The sequence below is a fragment of the Caretta caretta genome, chromosome 24 (assembly GCF_965140235.1).
Source record: "Caretta caretta isolate rCarCar2 chromosome 24, rCarCar1.hap1, whole genome shotgun sequence".
NCBI lineage: Eukaryota > Metazoa > Chordata > Testudines > Cheloniidae > Caretta > Caretta caretta.
Genome location: NC_134229.1, coordinates 10,514,205 through 10,530,427, shown reverse-complemented (window position 1 = coordinate 10,530,427; position 16,223 = coordinate 10,514,205). Strand labels below are relative to the sequence as shown.

Genomic DNA, 16,223 nt, shown 5'->3' with positions numbered 1-16,223 from the left:
CGGGGGGGACCCTGCGGGGGGGAGCCCTAGGGACTGCGTCGCCGGGGGGGACCCTGCGGGGGGGAGCCCTAGGAACTGCGCCGCCGGGGGGGACCCTGCTGGGGGGAGCCCTAGGGACTGCGTCGCCGGGGGGGACCCTGCGGGGGGGAGCCCTAGGGACTGCGTCGCCGGGGGGGACCCTGCGGGGGGGAGCTCTAGGGACTCTGCTGCTGGGGGGACTCTGAAGCACGGGAGGGCGGGGGAGCATTAGGGACCGCGCTGCTGGGGAGACCCTGTGGGGGTGGAGGCTGGATTGCGCCACTCGGTGACTGTGCTGGGGAAAGGGAGCCTGGCTGAGGCACAGGCCCATCGCCCCACGACGGGGGCAGCAGCTTCCTGCTGTCTGTGCCCTTCAGGGCCCTGCCCCATGGCCGCGTGTCACTCACTTGAGCGGGTACATCCGCAGCGCCACTCCCATGCCGGGGCAGTAGGACAGGAAGGCGGCCAAGGCTGTCTCTTCAAGGAGACCAAAAATCAGAATTTTGTTCCTGGAGTGGAGAAGAACACAACACAGGAAATGGGGGTCAGCAACCCCCTCCAAGCCCTGGCCCCAGCCTGCGGCAGCCCACAGAGAAGTGTGAGGAGTCCCAGGGACAGAGGGCTTTGGGTGGGGGATTATGGGCGGGGGGCTTCGGTGTGTGCTGAGGGGGCTGGGCAAAGCCGGCTGGGATCAGGAATTTGCTCACCCAGGAGGCGCAAGCAGAACCGCTGGCTTATGGCTCATCTGAGCGATGGACCGGCCAGCAGCACAGTGCCCCCTAGTGCCACGTGGGGGCAGGCACTGCTTGCAAGCAGGGAGCCCCCTACTGAGCCCCACACTCCACTTCCTGCAGCGCAGCTCCCCCTGGGGCACTGGGCCTCCCCTGTCATCACATGGGGACAGAAGTCCTGCAGGTCCTGTGTGAGCGGAAGGGTGCAGGACTGAGGGGGGGGGGTGGGCTGGGACTCACTTCATGCCCTGCTGGAAGACGGAGTTCCTCCGGGTCTTGCAGATGATGAGGTCGGCCCACTGCACCACCACGATGCTGGCGAAGAAGGCCGTGTGGCAGGTGAACTCCACCACCTTGCGCTGCTCATAGGTCTGTGGGGACAGGGACGGGACACTGGGCACGAGGGAGGGCAGCTGGCTCCCTCGGGCACCAAGACGCCTCTCCCCACACCACACAGGCGGCCCCTCAGTGGTACCCTGTCCTCCAGCTGCGAGGGGGGCTGATGGGAGCTCTGCAAATGCTGCAGGGGGAGAAATGGGGCCCTGCCTGCCCCCGGCTCCCTGGGGCTGCACTCACCCACTCCTGCCCGTAGCTGTCCTCCAGGTCATTTTTGGAGCGGTCGTCCCAATCCAGGCGGATGCCCAGCAGGGTGGACGGCAGGAACCCGTTCTCCGCCAAGATCACAAAGTAGGTGAAAAACCCACCCAGGGCCTGGATCATACCTGCGGGGGGGATGGCAGAGTAGGTGGGAAGGGCGGCAGAGAGAGAGAGAGAAGGAGAGACCTGTAAATGCTCCTTCCTTCCTGGTTGTCCAGTACCAGCCCGAACTGCGAAGGAGTCAGTCTCTCCACGGACCCGCCCAGCACCCCAGCTGCTCGGCACAGCCTGTCGGCGCTGCATGTGGCTCACTCCCAACTGGGGTGTGGCTCAGCTGACAGGCCAGAGCCCTGCGCAGGCTGGGTGGGCTGCAAGGGCAAGGCCCTTGCCCCCAGGATCCTCCGGTGCTGCAGACGGTTACTCCAGCAGGGCTGAGTGGGGCCTCACCTGGGCTGCTGCACCAGAGCTGTGTGTCTCACCTGGATGGTGCCACCTCCAGCAGCACAGCGCCCCCTGCTGCCAAGCTGGGGTACTGGTCGGTGCCAACCTCCACTGCTCCCCGCAGCACAGCGCCCTCTGGTACCACGCTGGGGTACTGGTCGGTGCCAACCCCCACTGCTCCCCGCAGCACAGCGCCCCCTGCTGCCACACTGGGGTACTGGTCAGTGCTAACCCCCACTGCTTCCCACAGCACAGCGCCCCCTGCTGCCAAGCTGGGATACTGGTCGGTGCCAACCCCCACTGCTCCCCGCAGCACAGCGCCCCCTGCTGCCACACTGGGGTACTTGTCAGTGCTAACCCCCACTGCTCCCTGCAGCACAGCGCCCCCTGCTGCCACGCTGGGGTACTGGTCAGTGCCAACCCCCACTGCTCCCTGCAGCACAGCGCCCCCTGCTGCCACCCTGGGGTACTGGTCAGTGCCAACCTCCACTGCTTCCCACAGCACAGCGCCCTCTGGTACCACGCTGGGGTACTGGTCGGTGCCAACCCCCACTGCTCCCCGCAGCACAGCGCCCTCTGGTACCACGCTGGGGTACTGGTCAGTGCCAACCCCCACTGCTTCCCACAGCACAGCGCCCTCTGGTACCACGCTGGGGTACTGGTCAGTGCCAACCCCCACTGCTTCCCACAGCACAGCGCCCTCTGGTACCACGCTGGGGTACTGGTCAGTGCCAACCCCCACTGCTTCCCACAGCACAGCGCCCTCTGGTACCACGCTGGGGTACTGGTCAGTGCCAACCCCCACTGCTCCCCGCAGCACAGCGCCCCCTGCTGCCACACTGGGGTACCGGGTTCAGTCCTAAGTCGTGGGAGAGCACCCTCTATTGAACCACCAGCATAGCTTCCTGCAGCCCCTGGGCTGGGGGTCCCAGCTCCGGGGTGCAGCCAGTGCCCACAGCCCCACTCACCGATCTGCCCATAGGCCATGCTGATCAGTCGCTCATTCACCAGCTTGTCCGTCTTGGGGTTCCGCGGCTGCCTCTTCATGATGTCGCTTTCTGCGGCTTCATAGGCCAGGGAGATAGCGGGGACCTGGCGGGGCAGGAGGGGCCGGGAGTGAATGGGGCTGGGGTCCAGGGACTCCTCCTCAACAGAGCTAGGAAGCCCCTTCCTCCCGTGGCATCTTGAGGGAGGGACTCAGGGCTCAGATCCAGGCCTAAGCTCCTTGTTGGACTCCAGGCTCCCACGCTCTGGGGATGGAGAACCCTCAGTGGCCCATCACCCGGGGCGGGATTGTCTGGTGGTACAGCGAGGGCATCTCCAGCCCGGTTTGAACTGCTCAATAATGATGCGTCCAGGGAGGAAACGAGTCCATGGCCCCATAGACTGTGTGGCTTGGAAAGGCCGCCCGAGAGTCAGCTTCAGTTCTCCTGGGCTCACTGCAACCCCCTTGTCTCCTGGCACCCGCCCCACCTCCACTCTCCCTGCTCGGAGTCTGCAGGGTCTCCATCCCTCCAAGCCCCACTGACCTGCCTGTCCTTCCCTCCCTCCCCTCTTCCATCTATCCACTGACCTGCCTGTCCATCCCTCCATCCACTGACCTGCCTGTCCAACCCTCCCTCCCCACTTCCATCTATCCACTGACCGACCTGTCCTTCCCTCCCTCCATCCACTGACCTGCCTGTCCATCCTTCCCTCCCTCCGCCCACTGACTGCCTTGCCCATCCACCCATGCATCCATCTAGCCTATGGGTTATTCAGCTTGGATTGCCCCCATTGAGACAGGCTGAGACATGGCGGGAGGGGTATAATTTTGCCCAGCAGAGCCAGGCCAGTGCAAGGCACCTACATGGCCACGTGGCACCAGCATGCTGCAGCCCACTCAGGGGGGCTGTGCTGAGGGCTGGGGGACTTCCATGCCATGACACTGAGCACAAACTGTAGTGCAGCCAGTCTGGGATTGGTGCTACCAACTCAAACCACCCTCTTCCTGCCACGGTGGCCCAGGGCTGGGGCCTGGGACGCAGGGAGTGGGGCTGCCCAGAGCCCAGGGAGGGCAGAGCCCACTGCGCCATGCAAACGAAGCCAGGCTTGAATCCTCACTGCTTCCATCCCTGTGCCAGGAGGAGAAGGAGCTATTGGCCTCACTGCCTGCAGGGCCCAATCCCCAGACCCGGCCCCTCGGGTCCCCCAGCGGACCTGGCAGCTTGCTGCACCCAGTTCGCCCTGGCGCCCATGAGGGACTCAGTGCCCCCGAGCCACGGGCAGGAGTAGGGGCATCTTCTGGGCTCAGCTGCGGCCAAGGCTAAGGGCAGAGGCGCGGAAACTCCTGTTAGTGCCATCCCCTGCCCTGGGGCATTACTCTCCTCCCCCACCCCGCTCTCATTCACCCCTCCCCCATTTACGATATCACTCCACACCTTCCCCCATCCCATCACACCCCTGCTCCCTTCCCCCACCAGACAGCGCCCGTCCCTCACCATATCAGTGCCCAGGTCGATGCAGAGGATGGTGACGGTGCCCAGGGGCAGCGGGATATTGATGATGATGAAGAGCAGGAAGGGGGTGATCTCGGGGATGTTACTGGTCAGCGTGTAGGCAATGGATTTCTTGAGGTTATCGAAGATCAGGCGGCCTGGCAAGAGCAAGCACAGGGAGAGCTAGAGTCGTGGGGCAGAGGGGGGCTGGGCAGAGGACAAAGATGGTAATGTGGGTGGGTGGGTGAGTGGAGGGATCAGAAGGGGCGGGGAATGCCGTGTTGCTGCCTCTGGCAAGGCCTGGCACAATCAGGGAAGTGGCAACATCAGCTTCCTCCACTTTCAGCATACCGGGTGCCAGCCTGGCCCAGAGACAGTGACACCGGGCCAGGCTCCAAGCCCAGCAGCACCAGCCTACTCCGGCGTGGGCCGGCACACAGCTTGCTCCAGCCAGCTCTGGGAGCTTTGGGCACCCATCAGGGCTCTGTTGTTGGAGGACTGCTCCAGCGCTCCCCACAGCAAGGCAGCAGGGGGCTGATCTGGGGCGGGGGCTGGGCTGGACGAGCCAGTGCCAGGCCCACGTCCTCGGGTGCCCTGGATCCTGGTGCCTGCCTGGTGCTTGGTTGATGTCCAGGTCACAAATTGGCTGGGTTTGAGGGAACAGGGAGAGGGATGCAGGGAGGGAGGGCACTGCCTGCCTCCCTGCCCCCACACCAGCCTGGGCACCCACCTTCCTCCACCCCCGTCACGATGGAGGCGAAGTTGTCGTCCAACAGGATCATGTCGGCTGCCTGCTTGGAGACGTCGGAGCCGGCGATGCCCATGGCGATGCCAATGTCAGCCTTCTTCAGGGCGGGGGAGTCGTTCACGCCATCCCCTGTCACGGCCACGATGGCCCCCTAAGGAGGGAGAGGCAGGATCAGCACCGGGAGGGGGCAGTACCAGCCCTCAAGCTGGGAGCTGGGCAGGGTGGGAGACCCCCAAGGAAAGGGCACTGTGTGTGTGTGGGCGGTTACTAAGCAGGGGGCACTGGTTCCACTGCACAACAGTGCTGTAGGGGGTGCTGTGGGGCTGGAGGGGACGTACACGCCCAATCCTGGCCAGGTCCCTCCTGCCCAGATAGCACTGATGTTTGGGCCAAACATGGCACAAGTCACTGCATTCGCCCCGGGACTGTCACCCAATCCCCACCACACATCGCAGGGCTCGGGGCTGGGCAGGAGGGGCTCCTGCCTCCCGCGCCCCCCCCCCAAGATGGGGCTGGTGAGTGAGTCCTTGAGCTACAAGGGGCTGCATGGGTTGGGGGTGAAAGAAAGGCTGGAGGGAACAGGACCCCTGGGTTCTACTCCTAGCTTCAGGAGGGGATTGGCAGGTATTGGTCACAGCGAGGAGGCCTAGGTGTCAGGACTCCTGGGTTCTATTTCTTACTCCGGATGGGCAGGGGGGTCTAGAGGTTTCAGCAGTGGGGGGCTGAGAGCCAGGACTCCTGGGTTCTATTTCTTACTCCGGATGGGCAGGGGGGTCTAGAGGTTACAGCAGTGGGGGGCTGAGAGCCAGGGCTCCTGGGTTCTATTTCTTACTCCGGATGAGCAGGGGGGTCTAGAGGTTACAGCAGTGGGGGGCTGAGAGCCAGGGCTCCTGGGTTCTATTTCTTACTCCGGATGGGCAGGGGGGTCTAGAGGTTTCAGCAGTGGGGGGCTGAGAGCCAGGACTCCTGGGTTCTAGTCCTGATTTGGATGGGGAGTGGAGTTTAGTGGTTTGAGCAGGGCAGTTGGGAGTCAGGACTCCTGGGTTCTATTCCCAGCTCTGGGAGTGGAGTGGGGTCTAGTGCCTAGAGCAATTACTCCCCTTTTATGTCCTGGGGGTTCTGCGCTAGGGGAGGGGGTAGCCCTTGTGGGCATGGCTCTGAGCTTGCCGGTTAGGAGCTGGACCGCACGGCGATCATCTGGAGGAGAGCAGAGCTGCCCAGATGGCACCGAGCCTTCATGCCAGCTGGGCGCAGCTCAACCCATGGACACACGAGTGCTGTGGTATCCATGGCAATTCCCCTGGGGGTCACTAACCCATAGTGCCCAGCTCTATTAGAAGCAGGGCAGGGTGGCAAGTTTCGGAAGGGCAAGGACCTTTCCCCACCTGGCTGCGCTGGCCAGCCAGCCATTCAGAGTGACCGAGGCTGAGAGCCGTCCCCGGGGGCGTGCAGCCTGGGGGGCACTGGCCTAGGCCTCCCCAGTGGGGCAGGTGTGTGGGTCAGGCTGGCCAACAGGGGGCAGGCTGAGTGCTCAGGGATCGGGCACAGGCTCTCACCTGTCTCTGGCAGCCCTCCACGATGATGAGCTTCTGCTGGGGGGAGGTGCGGGCAAAGACAATCTCCGTGTGGTTCTTGAGGATCTCATCCAGCTGCTCCCCAGTCATGTCCTTGAGGTCAGAGCCGTGCACCACACAGGCCTTGGCTTCCCTGTAGGGAGAGACAGCATCAGGGCTGGCCAGTTCCCCACAGCCTGGACGGGGGACCCTGGGAGCCAGGGCCAGCCTACCTAGGGTTGACTTGGCCAACGGGGATGTTGAGCCGGGCTGCAATGTCCTCCACCGTCTCGTTGCCCTCGGAGATGATGCCCACACCCTTGGCGATGGCCTTGGCGGTGATGGGGTGGTCACCGGTCACCATGATCACCTGGGGGTGGAGCCACGCAGCAGTCAAGACATGGACACTGATGTGCAGGGCCCAGTGCCATGGCAATGGAGTTGGGAGCCAGGATTCCTGGGTTCAGTTCCCAGCTCTGGGAGGAGTAGGGACTAGTGGAAAGAGCAGGGCAGCTGGGAGCCAGGACTCCTGGGTTCTATTCCCAGCTCTAGGAGGGGAGCAAGGTCGAGTTTTTAGACTGGGGATGGTAGCTGGAAACAGGACTCCTAAACACAGCGGGGAGTGGGGTCTAGTGGTTTAAGTAGTGGTCTGGGAGCCAATACTGGGAGGAGTGGTTAGAGCAGGATGGCTGGGAGTCAGGGAGTCAGGGTGCCAATCTTTAAAAAAGGGAAGAAGGAGGATCCTGGGAACTACAGGCCAGTCAGCCTCACTTCAGTCCCTGGAAAAATCATGGAGCAGGTACTCAAAGAATCAATCCTGAAGCACTTGCATGAGAGGAAAGTGATCAGGAACAGCCAGCATGGATTCACCAAGGGAAGGTCATGCCTGACTAATCTAATTGCCTTCTATGATGAGATTACTGGTTCTGTGGATGAAGGGAAAGCAGTGGATGTATTGTTTCTTGACTTTAGCAAAGCTTTTGACACGGTCTCCCACAGTATTCTTGTCAGCAAGTTAAGGAAGTATGGGCTGGATGAATGCACTACAAGGTGGGTAGAAAGCTGGCTAGATTGTCAGGCTCAACGGGTAGTGATCAATGGCTCCATGTCTAGTTGGCAGCCGGTATCAAGTGGAGTGCCCCAAGGGTCGGTCCTGGGGCCGGTTTTGTTCAATATCTTCATAAATGATCTGGAGGATGGTGTGGATTGCACTCTCAGCAAATTTGCGGATGATACTAAACTGGGAGGAGTGGTAGATACGCTGGAGGGGAGGGATAGGATACAGAAGGACCTAGACAAATTGGAGGATTGGGCCAAAAGAAATCTGATGAGGTTCAATAAGGATAAGTGCAGGGTCCTGCACTTAGGACGGAAGAACCCAATGCACAGCTACAGACTAGGGACCGAATGGCTAGGCAGCAGTTCTGCGGAAAAGGACCTATTGGTGACAGTGGATGAGAAGCTGGATATGAGTCAGCAGTGTGCCCTTGTTGCCAAGAAGGCCAATGGCATTTTGGGATGTATAAGTAGGGGCATAGCGAGCAGATCGAGGGACGTGATCGTTCCCCTCTATTCGACATTAGTGAGGCCTCATCTGGAGTACTGTGTCCAGTTTTGGGCCCCACACTTCAAGAAGGATGTGGATAAATTGGAGAGAGTCCAGCGAAGGGCAACAAAAATGATTAGTGGTTTGGAACACATGACTTATGAGGAGAGGCTGAGGGAGCTGGGATTGTTTAGCCTGCAGAAGAGAAGAATGAGGGGGGATTTGATAGCTGCTTTCAACTACCTGAAAGGGGGTTCCAAAGAGGATGGCTCTAGACTGTTCTCAATGGTAGCAGATGACAGAACGAGGAGTAATGGTTTCAAGCTGCAGTGGGGGAGGTTTAGATTGGATATTAGGAAAAACTTTTTCACTAAGAGGGTGGTGAAACACTGGAATGCATTACCTAGGGAGGTGGTAGAATCTCCTTCCTTAGAGGTTTTTAAGGTCAGGCTTGACAAAGCCCTGGCTGGGATGATTTAACTGGGAATTGGTCCTGCTTCGAGCAGGGGGTTGGACTAGATGACCTTCTGGGGTCCCTTCCAACCCTTATATTCTATGATTCTATGATAGATGCAGCGGGGAGTGTGGTCTAGTGGTTAAAGTAGGAGCCAGTGGGTTCTGCTTCTGACAATGCAGTGTCTGGGCCAAGGCATCATGCCTGCTGGGTTTCGCACAGGCTCGCTGGCTTTGAATCCAGCATGGCAGCAAGCCAAGCTGGCTGTCCGCATGGCCCCACCTGCGTGGGCTGCTCTGCCCTCAGCCTGGAGTATGGGCTCGCCTGACCTGGCAATGAGATCTCTGCCTAAGGGCCTTACCTTAATCCCTGCGCTCCGGCACTTGCCCACAGCGTCAGGCACAGCCGCCCGGGGCGGGTCGATCATGGACATGAGCCCCACGAAGCACAGGCCAGTGGTGGGGAAGTTGATCTCATCTGCGTCAAATTTGAACCCCCGGGGAAACTTGTCTTGGGGTAGGTGGAGGTGGCAGAAGCCTGGGAGAGCCGAGAGCGCTACCGTGAGCCACAGCCAGACACCCCCGCCAACCCCGTGCACAATCATCCCTGCCCTGTTGTTACTCCCAATACCCCCTGCACACACACACACGCACGCACGCATGGTGTTCACTCTTTCACAATCTCCCCCTGTGTACCCCCCCAGCCCTCCCCCCCCACAGTGCCCGGGTGCCCTCACCCAGCACTCGCTCCCCCAGCCCGCCCAGCTCGAGGTAGGCATTCTGGAAGGCGTCTCTCATCTCCTCGTCCAGGGGCAGTTCCTGGCCCTGCGCCAGGATGGTGGAGCAGCGGTCCAGGATGCGCTCCGGTGCGCCCTTCATCACCAGCAAGTAGCCCTCGGGGTTGTCCTCACGCTCGTGGATGGAGAGCTGGAACACAAGGGGGAGCCGGCTAGGGGGAGCCACGCTGGGAGGACGGGGCTTGCCTCCCTCCAGCGCTGCACCCCGCAAGGGGCCGAGTCCCCTGCCACTCCCCGCATGGCCACCCCAGGACCTTTTCTTCTGTCTCTCTAGGTCCTCCCATCCTTTTGCCTCCAACTCACCTGCTCTCCTCTGCATCCCATCCCAGTGTCACTCCTCCCCCCGCCTCTGCCCCGGGCTGCTCTCCCTGCACACACAGCCTGAGCAGGCCTGGGGCTCCCTTCCTCCCTCCAGCTCCTCCTGGCCCTGTGTCTGGGGGCTCAGCAGGCTGTGGCTGGGAGCTGGTCTCTGGCCAGAGTGCAGCCTCTTGTCTATGCCCAACTATTATCCATGGGGATTGAATCGTCTGAACGAATGTTGGCAACAGCCAAGCTCAGCCGGCTCAGCTGGGGACTGGGGATGCTGAGGGACTGGGGGGCTGGGAGCCGAGTGGCCAGCGCCCCACTGCACAGCTGGGGGCTGAGGATGCTGTGGGACCGGGAGCCGAGTGGCCAGCACCCCACTGCGCAGCTGGGGGCTGAAGATGCTGTGGGGCCAGGAGCCGAGTGGCCAGCACCCCACTGCGCAGCTGGGGGCTGAGGATGCTGTGGGGCTGGGAGCCGAGTGGCCAGCGCCCCACTGTGCAGCTGTGGGCTGAGGATGCTGTGTTCCTGATCTGTGCCCACATCAACGCAGCTTGTGCCCCTCTGAGCCCCGGACCCATGCCCCAGCCCACCTGGTACTTGTTGGTGGAGTTGAAGGGAATCTCTGCCACTTTGGGGTTCTTGTCCCGCATCTTCTTGACGGAGCCGCAGGAGAGCTGGATGCACTTGAGCAGGGCCGACTCGGAGGCGTCACCCGCTGTGTCCCGCTGCCGAGGGGAGAGGGGCCATCAGTGCAAGGCAAGGGCAGACTGGTGGGGTGAAGGGATGAGAGGTGCGTCTGGGGTCATGGCCAATGGGAGGGCAGTCATGACCATGGCCAATGGATGGGGTTGGGTAGTGGAGCCCTGGCCAACAGGAGGGAAGGTGTGGCTGGGGTCACAGCAAGTAGGAGGGGAGGCAGGGTGAGGCCATGACCAATGGAAGAGGAGGCATGGCAGAGGCCAATGGATGTGGAAGTGGGGGAAGGCTATGGCCAATGGGTGAGGAGGCAAGGTGGGGCCACAGTCAATGTGGGGTGGGGGAGGCGTGGCTGGGATAGTGGGTCCCTGGCCAATGGGAGGGGAGGTGTGCGTGCTCTGGTCTGGCACAACAGGTGGATGGGCTATGGGGCTAACAGGGCATTGCTCTGATCTGGCACAGCTGGTGGATGGGCCGTGGGGTTCGGTGGGTATTAGTCTGATCTGGCGCGGCTGGCGAACGGGCTTTGGGGCTTGCTGGGCATTGCTCTGAGGCTGACAATTCTGCGGAGGCAGGGAACAACCCAGCCACGTGCTATGGGTCAGACTGAACAGCCCCTGGCTCTGGGATCCGGCCCTAGGAAAGCACACTCCCATGGGCTGCTCTCTCCCCAGGCTGGCCCTGCGTGCTCTGAGGCCAGCTCCCAGGCCAGGGGTCCGGGCGGGACAGAGCTCTGGCAGCGTGGCAGAGGCTGGGGGCTGTCCAGGCCCCCTGGGCATTCTGAGCCCATCTGGCTGTGGCCAGACGGCTGTGGCTTTGGGATGCCAAGATCCCATCTCAGTGCAGCTCCTCACGGCCCCCTCCTTGTGCTCACGTGGTGCCCCAGGCAGGGATCAGAGCAGCGTGAAGGACATGGGGGGACAGGGGGAGACCTTCAGAGCCCATATCCCCTGGGAATTCTGGTGTGCTCAGCGCTGGGACCCATCTCACTTGTGGGAGCCGTGCAGGGAGCCCAGGAGTGAGGGGTGGGGTCCGGGAATCCAGCTTGCCTTGGAGATGGAGACGTTCTCTTGGCCTGGCTTGAAGACGGCTCGATTGCACAGGCCAGCGATGCGGGCCAGGGCCGCCCAGGTGGGCGAGCGCTTATCGAAGGTCGCACCTGGAAGGAGACACACCAATCAGCCACATGACCCCACCCTGACTCCCGACCATAGGACTGGAGCTGCGAGCTGAGCCCCACTGCCTGGTTGCAGCATTGTCATGTACAGTGCCCCCTGCTGGCCAAGGCTGGAGTAGTCAGGAACTCCCCCCACAGCCAGTGCTCCTGCCCCACCCCCTACACCATCCCCTGCCAGGAGAGGCCGGGATGGAGTAGCCAGGATCTTTCCTACAGTCTCTAATCCAGCAGAGCCTGCTCCTGGGAGGTGCCCAGGTCTCCAAACCAGAGCTGCCAGAAGTCAGGTCCCATGGGATCGAACCCAGACAGAGGCAAACAAGGGAAAGAAGAGCCAGAAATTCGGGAGAGGAACATGGAACACAGGTGCTGTGTGTGAGGGCTTGTCACATCCACCCAGCAGGCACTGCCCGGGGCACACTCTGGGGCTCAGCACAGCTGACCCTGCAGTGCCACAGGTTCCCCCCTGTACCCCCACCTCAGCCCTGCTCTGAAGCAGCACCAGGGGTTAGACAGATGCAGGTCGGGGGAGGCAAGGACGGCTGGAGCAGGGGGATGCGCAAGATGATGAGTTAGGGGTGCTGGTAGCCAGAGTGGAGGTGGTGGCAGGGGGCACGGATGGGGTGGCAGGAGGCCCAGGGGGCATGGGTGTAGGGTACAGACAGCCATGACACGTGGGTGGTGATGACAGGGGGCGAGGGCACAGGTGAGGGGACAGTGGTGGGGGGTGAAAGCATGGGTGGAGATGGGGGGTGCAGGCAGTGTTGGTAGTGGGGGGCATGGGAAGAGATGAAGGGGGTAAGGTCACACAATGGGGGCGTTGTGTGAGAGGATAGGTGGAGTTGGCATGGGGCATGGGTAGGGATGGGGGGTCAGCACACGCAGTGGGGGAGTGTGACGAAGTGGGAATATTTTGTAATATTTGTATGAGTCCTGTTTGTGCCTCAGTTTCCCCTCTATGCTGTATTGTTACCCAGTGTGTGGAGACAGACAGTTTGCTCTCACGGCAGGCTAAGGCTATGTCTACACTTCACACCTTACAGCTGCACCACTGTAAGATCTCCCATGTAGCCGCTCTGGGCCAATGTGAGAGAGCTCCCCTGCCGGCATAATTAAAGCACCCCAACGAGCAGCAGGAGCTATGGCTGTCCACACTGGTGCTTTTGTCAGTGAAACTTACGTCGGCCAGTGGTGTGTTTTTTTTCACACCCCGACTGGCAAAAGTTTTACCAGCAAAGTGCTAGCGTCATCTTAGACTTAGGTGGCGGTGATAATGGCAGGGGTGCGGGCGGGGTGTGGGCGGAGGTGGCAGTCCCAGGGGTGCGGGCAGTGGTGGTGATAGGGGCAGGGGTGCGGGCGGGGTGTGGGCGGAGGTGGCAGTCCCAGGGGTGCGGGCAGTGGTGGTGATAGGGGCAGGGGTGCGGGCGGGGTGTGGGCGGAGGTGGCAGTCCCAGGGGTGCGGGCAGTGGTGGTGATAGCGGCAGGGGTGCGGGCGGGGTGTGGGCGGAGGTGGCAGTCCCAGGGGTGCGGGCAGTGGTGGTGATAGGGGCAGGGGTGCGGGCGGGGTGTGGGCGGAGGTGGCAGTCCCAGGGGTGCGGGCAGTAGTGGTGATAGGGGCAGGGGTGCGGGCGGGATGTGGGCGGAGGTGGCAGTCCCAGGGGTGCGGGCAGTGGTGGTGATAGTGACAGGGGTGCGGGCGGGGTGTGGGCGGTGGTGGTGATAGTGGCAGGGGTGCGGGCGGGGCGTGGGCGGTGGTGGCAGTCCCAGGGGTGCGGGCAGCGGTGGTGATAGGGGCAGGGGTGCGGGCGGGGTGTGGGCGGAGGTGGCAGTCCCAGGGGTGCGGGCAGTGGTGGTGATAGGGGCAGGAGTGCGGGCGGGGTGTGGGCGGAGGTGGCAGTCCCAGGGGTGCGGGCAGTGGTGGTGATAGGGGCAGGGGTGCGGGCGGGGTGTGGGCGGTGGTGGCAGTCCCAGGGGTGCGGGCAGTGGTGGTGATAGGGGCAGGGGTGCGGGCGGGGTGTGGGCAGTGGTGGCAGTCCCAGGGGTGCGGGCAGTGGTGGTGATAGGGGCAGGGGTGTGGGCGGTGGTGGCAGTCCCAGGGGTGCGGGCAGTGGTGGTGATAGGGGCAGGGGTGCGGGCGGGGTGTGGGCGGAGGTGGCAATCCCAGGGGTGTGGGCAGTGGTGGTGATAGGGGCAGGGGTGCGGGTGGGGTGTGGGCGGAGGTGGCAGTCCCAGGGGTGCGGGCAGTGGTGGTGGTAGTGGCAGGGGTGCAGGCAGTGGTGGTGATAGGGGCAGGGGTGCGGGCGGGGTGTGGGCGGAGGTGGCAGTCCTAGGGGTGCGGGCTGTGGTGGTGATAGTGGCAGGGGTGCGGGCGGGGTGTGGGCGGTGGTGGCAGTCCCAGGGGTGCGGGCAGTGGTGGTAGTGGCAGGCAGAAGGACACAATGGTGTGGGAGGAGCATGAGTGGTGGGGGTGTGGGCAGGGATGCCAGGGTGGTGATGGCACTGGTGAAGGGGAAGGAGGTGGTGGAGTGGTGATGGCACAGATGGCAGGGGGCACAGGTAGAGGGGGCAGGGGGAGCAGGTGGCAGGTAGCAGCGATGGTCTCTCACCAGACTGGTCCTCGGTGGTGTCAGCCTCGTGGATCTGGTTGTCGAACCACATGTGGGCGACCGTCATGCGGTTCTGGGTGAGGGTGCCCGTCTTGTCGGAGCAGATGGTGGAGGTGGAGCCCAGCGTCTCCACCGCCTCCAGGTTCTTCACCAGGCAGTTCTTGCGCGCCATGCGCTTGGCGGTGAGGGTCAGACACACCTGTGGGCCAGGGGAGAGGGGGTCAGAGCAGGCGAGGCGGGGGCAGGATTTGCACCCGGAACTGCCAGTGTGGTCAGATCGCCCTGCGCTGGCTGTGCCCGAGGGGCCTGGCCAGACACCCAGCCCCGCCCTGGGGCAGTGCAGGAACGGAACCTGTTACCGTGACGGTTGCCAGGAGCCCCTCCGGGACGTTGGCGACGATGATGCCGATGAGGAAGATGACGGCCTCCAGCCAGGTGTAGCCGAGGATGAGGGAGAGGATGAAGAAGGAGAGGCCCAGGAAGACGGCCACCCCAGTGATGAGCTGGATGAAGTGCTCGATCTCCATGGCGATGGGGGTGCGGCCCACCTCCAGCCCCGAAGCCAGCGAGGCAATGCGGCCCATCACTGTGCGGTCCCCGGTCGATATGACGATGCCCCGGGCAGTGCCTAGTGCAGTGGTGGGGGAGGGGGGACAGGTATTTCAAGTACTTCTATGGGGAAGACTGGAACTGGGGTGAGGGGTTCGGGGCTGGGAGGGGGCTCAGGAGGGACTGAGGATTGAGGGACCCCAACATTGATGCAACTCCCCCATGCACCACTTGATTGGGCCCTGGGTATCCTCTCAGCCCTGGACCACGAGCCTTTGTACCTCCAGGGATCCACTTGAACCCTGCCTGGTGGGTATTCTGTGCAATGAGCTTGTGGGGGTCTCAGCCCATCCCACCAGGCTGGCCCCTTGTTTTCAGCATCAGGACTGGACGAAGCCCCTCACTCTTAGTGGGCGAGTGCGTGCCATCCATTGGGTGGGTGATGGGCCTGGCAGGGGTTGAGGCCTGGCTTGTCTCTAGGGTTAGGCCCTTCTCTGAGCAACAGGCCCCCCAGCCTCCAGGGCTCTCTGTTCAGCACAGCATTCCCTGTGGCCCATCTCTCAGCACAGCGGTCTGTGTGTCATGGCCAGACCTTCCTGGCATCACGGCCCAGTCGTCTGCCCGGGCACCCTCCCGGGCACTGCCTCTGCAATTTTGGGGTTAGGCTGCCCTGGGGGTAATAACCCCTTTTATTTCCCCCCAGTCTGGCCATTTCAACTGCCTTTTGCTCAGTCCCCCCCGCCCCGCCGATTCCTCATCACCACCCCTCCCCAAAGCACACTGATTTCAGGGCTCCATAACCGCTCCAGGCTCAGTGCCGGGGGGCACGTGGGGCAGACCTGCAGATCCAGGGCCAGGCCCTAAATTGAGCGGACCAGGTGGTCCCTTCCCCCCTTCACCTTCCACACAGTTGGTCGAGAAGAAGCAGATGTTGCGGGTCTCCAGGGGGTTCTCGTGGGTGAACTCGGGGGAGCGGGTCTGTGGCTCCGACTCGCCCGTCAGGGAGGAGTTATCTACCTGCCGAGGCAACGGGAGGCCGGTCAGGGGCCTCGGGGCCCAAAAGAGACAGAGATGGGAAGAACAGACAGACAGCACGGGGGCAATCTGCCCCAGTCATTATCAGTCCCCTGCCCCGTCACCGGCATCAGCCTATAAGCCCTGATTCTGCCCGAATAGACAGTTGGACACCCCCCCCCTACTCTTGAGGATCCCATGTCCCACCTCTCGAGTGCCCCCCATCCTCAGCACCAGTTCCCACGGGGCCCTCTGCAGAGACCATGGGCTGCTGGCAGGTTCCCTCATCCCACGCAGCTCACTGCGGGCGCCTGGCAGCTGCGCTGCTGGAGGGGGGCGGGGGAGAATGTGGACGCTCGAGCTTGGGGATGGAAGGGGGGAGGGGTTCCGCAGCTGGTATGGGGAGGGTTGGATTCGGGGTGCTTATCATCCTGGGGCAGGGGAGGCATTAGGGCCCTTATCAGGGCAGGCTGGGGGGTTTCCGAGGGTGCCAAGGGTTGGGCTGGAAGTGCTGCTC

At 62.7% G+C, this 16,223-nt stretch overlaps 1 protein-coding gene across 2 annotated transcripts in view; it reads right to left on the bottom strand.

Annotated features, from left to right (window-relative positions):
* LOC125625826 (sodium/potassium-transporting ATPase subunit alpha-2) overlaps nt 1-16,223 on the bottom strand; it is a 35,855-nt gene that overhangs the window by 2,872 nt on the left and 16,760 nt on the right. For both annotated transcript variants that reach the window (XM_048828348.2, XM_048828349.2), the window contains exons 7-21: nt 15,592-15,709; nt 14,503-14,771; nt 14,144-14,342; nt 11,413-11,522; nt 10,258-10,392; nt 9,302-9,491; nt 8,927-9,102; nt 6,799-6,935; nt 6,569-6,719; nt 4,995-5,163; nt 4,268-4,422; nt 2,756-2,879; nt 1,326-1,471; nt 990-1,120; nt 426-527 (exon numbers count right to left, since the gene is read on the bottom strand). In XM_048828348.2, the coding sequence (XP_048684305.1) occupies nt 426-527; nt 990-1,120; nt 1,326-1,471; nt 2,756-2,879; nt 4,268-4,422; nt 4,995-5,163; nt 6,569-6,719; nt 6,799-6,935; nt 8,927-9,102; nt 9,302-9,491; nt 10,258-10,392; nt 11,413-11,522; nt 14,144-14,342; nt 14,503-14,771; nt 15,592-15,709 (2,312 nt within the window). The remainder of the gene's footprint in view (nt 1-425; nt 528-989; nt 1,121-1,325; nt 1,472-2,755; nt 2,880-4,267; nt 4,423-4,994; nt 5,164-6,568; nt 6,720-6,798; nt 6,936-8,926; nt 9,103-9,301; nt 9,492-10,257; nt 10,393-11,412; nt 11,523-14,143; nt 14,343-14,502; nt 14,772-15,591; nt 15,710-16,223) is intronic.